This window comes from Protobothrops mucrosquamatus, unplaced genomic scaffold (assembly GCF_001527695.2).
Source record: "Protobothrops mucrosquamatus isolate PMUCROS unplaced genomic scaffold, P.Mucros_1.0 scaffold_68, whole genome shotgun sequence".
Taxonomy (NCBI): Eukaryota; Metazoa; Chordata; class Lepidosauria; order Squamata; family Viperidae; genus Protobothrops; species Protobothrops mucrosquamatus.
The window spans coordinates 76,694-85,206 of NW_015386144.1; the positions used below are offsets into that span (position 1 = coordinate 76,694).

The 8,513-nt window shown below is 37.0% G+C and overlaps 1 protein-coding gene across 1 annotated transcript in view; it reads right to left on the reverse strand.

The window, feature by feature from the left end:
• Positions 1 to 2,128: 2,128 nt before the first annotated feature.
• Positions 2,129 to 8,513, reverse strand: part of CEP97 (centrosomal protein 97) — a 29,115-nt gene continuing 22,730 nt past the window's right edge. The window contains exons 9-11 of the mRNA XM_015813211.1: positions 5,732 to 6,521; positions 4,842 to 4,917; positions 2,129 to 3,168 (exon numbers count right to left, since the gene is read on the reverse strand). Of these exons, the coding sequence (XP_015668697.1) occupies positions 2,470 to 3,168; positions 4,842 to 4,917; positions 5,732 to 6,521 (1,565 nt within the window). The 3' untranslated portion in view covers positions 2,129 to 2,469. The remainder of the gene's footprint in view (positions 3,169 to 4,841; positions 4,918 to 5,731; positions 6,522 to 8,513) is intronic.

Below are 8,513 nucleotides of genomic sequence, written 5' to 3' on the forward strand. Positions count from 1 at the left end.
ATGAGTGTTAAATTTTTGATTTTACACATTAATAACGAATAAACAAAGGCTTTGTGTATGTGGCTTTTGAAGCTCCACTGTTATAAATAAACACAATATGATCATTTGGAAGCTTCTTTGAAAATTGGACTCATGAACTCTTTTAGCACTTGCAAAAGATGTAGGTTTTTTCATTATTTTTTTAAAATGTATTGCAGCAATATATACCTAAGTATCAATACCTACATCAAAACACAGGAAGCAATTTCCTCACAATCACAATGCATTCCTCTTAACTTCACAATTTTTTACTCACAACAGAAAAAAAAATATCCTGTATTTATTCCAACACAAAATGAATAATTTTGCTTAATTGAACCATTTTTTTGCACTGTCCAAAACTCCAACTATGGAGCCCTAGCCATTTCTATATGAAAGACAAATAATACTAAGCCAGCTACAATGTAAGTGTACACGAACATACTGTTTATAACTAATACAAATACTGAGCTTTATAAAGACAGATATGAAGTTCAACAGAAACAAGAGATGAAAAGTATATTTAAGTACATGTTTAATTAGTATTTTCTAAAGAATGTATCTGTAATACTTTAAAAATGGTATTTTTAGATTTCTCCCTACGAAGAGAATAAACTGTTAACTATTTGTCTCTATAACAAATTTAAACAGTGCATTGGTTTTATGCTGCTTTAGCACAGAGATTAATTTTATAGCACTATGACCAATATATACTAGAACATGTACATATTGAGCATGTATATATTGTATACATACAGTACAGGCATTCTGTAACACTTTACAATGGATTTTTTAAGAAATGGTATATGAATGACTGAAATATAGATAGTTGTGATAAAATTCAAGATCTCTTAAGCAATGTTTCAGTTAAAACATTTTTTTCTACTTTTGTTTTCTAATTTAAGATTGGAAACATAAACTCTTGAATTCCAAAACAGAGCACCAAGTTGAAGTTAAATTTGACACAACAAACCTGTTCCTGTATTTGGCAAAATAATTTCTCAATGCAATATTTGCAAATGACTCATTAAGCCAAGAACAATATATACTTGTCTATATATTTAAGTAATACTGGGGGGAAAGTGACAACTTTTAAATAGTCTGGAATTTATGAATAGAAAAATATTTATTATTGACAATAACTATTAAGTTATTAGTAAAGAAAACATACAAAGCATTTATTGATAGAAACAGTGGAGTCTGTAAAGAAGAATTGTTGCTTTCTTTATCATTATATGGTGAAGCGGTAGAATGTAGGCATTCTCCATGAATGCCAGAATATTGTTAATTTATATTAAAGTAGGGCAATATATTTAGCAGCCAATCCTCCGTAAGCATCTAGAAAAACACGACCACTTGCTTCTATGTCTTAGCAATCTATCAAGCAGGTAATGTTATTAAACAATTATTCTGGATAGTTTTAGCAGCCATGGCCATATAATGCTGATCTATTATTTAAGAAAACCCACTCATTTTTGTTATTTAGGTACAGTATAAAATTGAGTATGTACTGTTTTTATACACATTCTGACCTAGGCAAAATAGGCAAATTATTCCTATCATTATGAGAACATAGTGTAAAAGGTTGATTCTTCTCCTTCCTCTTCAGACTGGTTTTGTTGCATTTTTTTTTTAATTTTCCACTGTCCCAGCCAATGAAACAAAAAAAATGACTTCATAAAAATAGTCCTCTGTGATAACAGGTTGGACTAGGCTGTGTGGAATTCAACAGTTACATTTGTAGAAAAAATGTTTGGAGTATTGGTGTGTAAATTGTCTTGTACTGTTAAACAAAATGATTTGTACATGGAGCAAGATTTCCAAAATTTCCAAACTTACAACTTAGTACCTGTGTATCAGCACACATTTTCAGACAATCACTATCTTGCTTATATTATTAACTGTATGTTGTGTGAGCATTGGGACTAATAGCATTTCAGATTGGAAGGCAAAAATGTTTCAGATCATGTAGGGATGCAAAACTAACACTTGTCATCAATGCCTTAACCTGAAATCTGCTTTAAGGGGTTGCAGATAGGTGCTATGTTTGTGCCTTCAAATATAAAGTTTTGCGAACTACCCTTATTTGTAAAATTAAATATTTATATTTCTTTCTTTGAATATTACAAGGATGCATGTTTTGTTTCCTTGGAAAAAACGAATAGTTCAGCTATGATAACAGCAATATAGAAAGTACTTAAGAGTCTTCAAAATTATATTTCATAAAAAATCTGTTACAATCAAACCACATGAAATGTAACTTACGATGTCTATTTGAACCTATCTTGATATAAATTAATAGAGTGTAAGTTTAACGTTAGATGATTAACAAAGCTGTTAACAAGCCATTTTTAAAAGCAAAGGGACCCAGGGTCTCCAAAATGCATAGAAATGGGTCCAACATAAAATGTTAACGTGGCTTTTACATTTTTTTCTGTAGATTTATACTTGCTATACAGATAGCCTAACAGAAAGTGTCTGCAATGAAGAATCACAGTTTGTCATTTTTTCTGCCATTTTATCATTTAGATCGAATGCATCAATTCCTTCTTCTGCTAATGGAAGCACATCCTGAGAGACTAAAACAGCACTGCATAAAATATCCTTTTCTTCTGATGAAACAGCTGTATGGGTCTTACAACTTTCTGTTCTATTGCTGCAATTTATCTTTTCATCAGAATCATCTAGTTCTTCAACTGTTTTTAAATATTCTTGGAGAAGAGTATTGTTCTGGTCGTTGTTCAAACTCTCTTTACAATAGTCCTTGTGGTCAACTGGGATCTCAGCATCAGAAAGACTTCCTGAAAGAGAATCTTCACAGGGCTTGACTGTTTGCAGAGAATTTCCTAGAAAGCCTTCATTTGTTTCTGTCAAATGTTTTTCAGAGTTCTGCAACTCATTAAGGGTATTTTGGTCTGATACACAGGAATGGAAACCTGAATCAGGATATGCCTGTAAACATTTCTGATGACACATTTCAGAAGATGAACCTAACCAAGTTGAACTATCAATAGAAGGTTCTTGATTTGGTCTAGATGACTGTATGAATAATTCATGTGGACCCAGAATGCCAAGTGCAGGAGTAGCTTTTTCCCAGATATTAGTTAGGTGTTGGTTTACTGAAAGCTGCCATTCCTGGATAGATTTAACCTATATAAACCACAAAAATAAAAGATTATAATATATACTGTAATTTCATACGTAATCGCATAATTATCTCATTTCACATGAGAAAGGTAATTGGGTCAACTGTAAAACACAGCAAGGTTGGGCTGTTGGTTTGATCTCTTGAGCTTGGCGATTTGGCTGCAAACGTTTCGTCTCCATTTGGGGGGACATCTTCAGTGTGCTTTGAATTGTGCTCATCTGTCAGAGCACTGGCCTTTAAATACCTTTTTGTGTGATGTAAATTGGTGTGGGTGTTATTTGTCCGGATGTTTCTGAGCCATAATCTGGTTTCAGGCTGTTTGATTGGCTGGTTGTTGTTGCTGGGCCATAGCTTTTGGTGTTTAAGTATCGTCTGTGTGATGCAAATGGTGTTTGTTCAGTTGGTTGCCTCTGAGTCATGGTCTGGTTTCGGGTTGTTTGGCTGGCTGGCTGTTGTTGAGACATGGTCCGGTTTCTTGTGAGGGAATTGTGATTTTTGTTGCTGTGTGGTGGGGTGCCTGTTTGTTTTAAATGCTTCCTTTGGGATTGAAGTAGTTCTTTCATTCTTAGTGGTTGGTAGATTGGGTCAATGTCAATGTGTCTGTTTATTGATTTATTGGTGGAGAACCAGGCTTCGAGGAATTCTCTTTCTCCCCTTGATTTCACTTGGGTTATAACTGTGGTCCCGGTTAGATCAAACTTGTGTCCTTGAGTCTTTGTGGACGGACATGAGAGATAGTGTCTTTTGATAGCCAGACATCTAGGAATGGCAGTTTGTTTTTATTCTCGGTTTCTATTGTAAATCAGATGTCTGTGAAGACATTGTTGATTCTTTGGTAGGTTTGGTTGACCTGGTTGCGGTTGATTATCACAAAGGTGTCATCCACGTAACATACCCATAGCTTGGGATTTATTTGTGGAAGTACAACTTCTTCAATTTTCTGCATAATGACTTCTGCGACCATGATGACAGATGAGCACAATTCAAAGCACACTGAAGATATCCCCCCAGATGAAAATAAAACGTTTGCAGCCAAATCACCAAGCTCGGAGATCAAACCAACAGCCCAACTATCAATCCGAGCTACTAATATTCAAACTTAAAAAGCAGAGACATCACCCTGCCAACAAAAGTATGTATAGTCAAAGCCATGGTTTTCCCACTTGCAATGTATGGCTGTGAAAGTTGGACCATAAGAAAGGCTGAGCGCAAAAGAATTGAGGCCTTTAAACTATGGTGCTGGAGAAGACTCCTGCGAGTCCCCTGGATTGCAAGGCGATCAAACCGGTCAGTCCTAGATGAGATCAACCCTGGCTGTTCTTTAGAAGGCCAGATCCTGAAGTTAAAACTCAAGTACTTTGCCCACCTAACGAGAAGGAAGGACTCACTGGAGAAGAGCCTAATGCTGGGAAAGAATGAGGGCAATAGAAGAAGAGGACGACAGAGAATGAGGTGGCTGGATGGAATCACTGAAGCAGTAGGCGTGAGCTTAAATGGACTCCAGAGGATGGTAGAGGACAGGAAGGCCTGGAGGAACATTATCCATGGGGCCGCAATGGGTCGGGCACGACTTCGCAACTAACAACAATATTCAAACATGTCAACACAGCAAGGTTTCAGGAGAATGTCTTAGTCTTTATTCATAGAAATGAATATTTAGGAAAACTAACTTTACCTGATCCCAAAGAAATTTGACAGCTTCCTCTTGCACAAGTCTTTGAAGCATCTCTTCATTTTTTTCTTTTTTTAACCTGCAAATGATTTTCATATATACATATATATCAAGCTATAAAAATGTTACTACTTTGATCACCACCTTTGCTGCAATACAATTATTTATAGGTAGTCCTTGACTTACGACCATAATTGAGCCGCAAATTTCTGTTGCTAGGCAAGACAATTGTTAAGTGAGTTTTGTCCCATTTTACCACTTTTCTTGCCACAGTTAAGTGAATTACTGAAGTTGTAAAGTTAGTAAATGATTGTTAAGTGAATCTGGCTCCCCCAATGACTTTTCTTATCAGAAAGTGGTAAAAGGTAGTCACATAACTCCAGGACACTGCAACCGTCATAAATACATGGCAGTTGCCAAGTGTCAATTTTGATCATGTGACCATGGGGATGCTACAACAGTCATAAGTGTGAAAAATGATCATAAGACACTTTTTTTTAGTGCTGTTGTAATTTCAAATGGTCATTAACCAAGTGATTGTAAGTCGAGGACTACCTGTATTGCAGTAAGAATAGATTCTAGCAAAGAATGGAGTTTGGGGGGAAGAAATGTATTTACATCAGTTTATTGATTAAATTTGTCAACTTCATCAGTTTAATAACAATACAACTTAATTTCTGTTTGCTAGAGACACTGAAATAATTTTTTCTCCCTTGATTATGCTAACAAATGAATATTTTTGAAAGAATACTTCATTTTATAAAGATGGTGAACAATTTGTTCTCTCGTCTGGAGAACAAAGAGGAGCTTACCAACTGAAGAAAATGAAACTACTACCCCAACTATAAATTACTTCTATCCTATTATTTCAGTTTACTTGACTTCCTACTTACTTTTCAACTTCTTCAGTTAAATGAACGATATGTTCTTGCATTCTGTTTAGTCGAATTTCATAGCGTGCTTCCCTGACTCTGGATTGGAATGTTCTTGTATAAAATCCTCTCCAACAGGCCTGAAGTTTGGTGGCAGCTTTATTCATTTCTACAAGTTCATCTTTCTTCTGGGTTACAGTAACTGATGCATCGGTGGACAGTTCTAGAGAATTAGCAACAGAAACATATTTGATAACATTCTCTTCTGGTGAGGATGACTGCTTTAAGTTACTGAACTTTACATTGTCTTCAGGGGACACTTGATAACTGCTAACATCATCAAGTTGAATATCAGTGTTCACTAAAGAAGAAACAATGGGGAAAATATCCTCCTCTTGATCTTCATTTTGAGTTTTTACCAGGTCTGCTGACTTGTGGGTATACTTTTCCAAAACCACAGAAGCATTTTTCTGCTTTTGTTTGTTTTGCATATTAAGATATTTTGTAAATTCCAAATCAGTATCCCCCAGATCTTCAACATCCTCTACATCGATGCCAATTCCATGAAGTTTCAGTTCTGCTGAAGTGGGAGACATTGGAGAGAGCACTGAAGCAACAGGCATAAAAGTGGATTCTGAAGATAGGAGACTACTGTTCAACTTGTCCTCGTCAGTTTGTATATCATCCAAGTAAAAATCCTTAGAAATATTTCTTTCAGCTTGTACCGAAGTTGGAGAAATATTTTTAATTGCATAAGAATGGTCATCATTGGATTTTGTCACAACCCAGGTATTCTTTTTAATAATACGTTCTGGAAAAGAGAGAAAGATAAAACATATAGACTTTCAATATTTATGTATCTACGTATGTTGAGGGTGGAGGTTCATTCTCCGAGCTTGTGGCTTGGTTTCCGAACATTTCATTACCAGGCTAGATAATATCTTCAGCAGAATTTAGGGGATGTCAGTGTTCTGCTTATAAGGGCTTTGTGTGGTCAGTAGATCTTGTGATGGTGACATCATGTCAGGTGAGGATGACCTCAGGTTAGGGTCTTGTGATGAATCAGGTGTGGGTGTGTCAAGTGAGGGTCTTATGGGTCTTGTGATGGATCAGGTGTGGGTCACCAGTGAGAGTCTTATGATGGGTCTTGTGATGGGTAAGTCACGTCAGGTAGGTAGAGCTATGGATTCGAGTCATTAACAAGACCAATCCATAGCTCTACCCACCATCCAACCAAAATTCTGAACATGCTATGTCAATGACACCTTTGTCATCATCAAACACTTCCAAATTGAAGTAATATACCACCTACTCAATAATATATTTCCCAGAATCAAATTCACGTGTCGTGAAAAAACCCAATTAAAAAAAGACAAGAGACAGCAACACAAAAACAATAATTCTTACTTTAAGATTCAAAGGTTTATTTTTCTAGTAATTTGGAACACAGCATTACTTACATTACTCCTTGTTCTTTTGTGCTGACCAGCAGTTTCCATATATACCCGTGTACATCTGAAACCTCTATCCATCTGTTACTTTCAGTTCCTCTTTTCCCACGGTTACAATACTCATGTTCCAAATATACATAGAACTACCTACTTTGCAATTTGATATTACACAATTCAGCAGATTACAAATAATACATCCGTATTGTGAAATAATATAAAGTTCAATTAAAGCTTTAAATCACTCCTGTGGGGCCTATCTCAGGTTTGCTCCAGCCTCATCATGTTATATGAAGAGGCTATATTTTCATCTCCCATACATGTGAAGAGAAAACAGACAAAAGACTTCCATTCCTTGACATCAACATAAGGATACTAGACAACAGAGAGCTGGAGACCTGCAACTACCGCAAACTCACTCACATAGACCAGATCATCAGCTTTGCAACCAACTACCCACCGGACACAAAGGAGGCTTTGTCCCAACTCTCTTCAGAAGGGCTAGGACACGCTGCAGCACCACAACCCTAAGAAAAGCAGAAGAGAAACGGCTGCTTGACGTCCTTCTCCGCAATGGCTATCCGAAAAACATCGTATTCTGACACACAGCACCCAGACCACAATGCACCAAAGCACCACAATGCACTAGCCAACCACCACGCAAAAACTAACCCTACCATACACAAAAAGGGTGTCGGAAATGACAGCCAGAATTCTCCAACCTCTAGGAATAGCAAGAGCCCACAAACCCACAGCCACACTCCACCAGGAATTATCTAGAACCAAATATAAGATACAGAACGATGAAAGAAACAATGTGATTTACAAAATCAACTGTAGCAATTGCAACTAATTCTACGTAGGATAAACATCACACCAATTGAAAACCAGTATCCATGAACACCAGCTGGCAGTCAAATGCCACGATCATAAATCCCTAATCACTACCCACACTGACACTAAACAGCACCAGTTCAATTGAAGCAATATAAGAATCATCAGCCATGCTACCACCTGCCAGGCTCATGAATTTATCGAAGCCTTGCACTCCACAACCAATTCCATCAACCGACACATTGACTTACAACCAGTCTACGAACCCCTCAGAATTCAAATCAACAGCACAGCCCACCAGAGACAGCACTCTCAACCAATTACGCAATCCCTGCACCAGCACTTCACCTCCCAATGATCCTCACGTGACGTGACCTCCCCATCACAAGACTATCACTAATGACCCACATTTGACCCATCACAAGACCCACAAGATCCTCAGTTGTCACACCCACACCTGACCCATCACAAGACCCATCAAAAGACCCTGACCTGAAGTGACCCTGATGTGAGGTGACCTT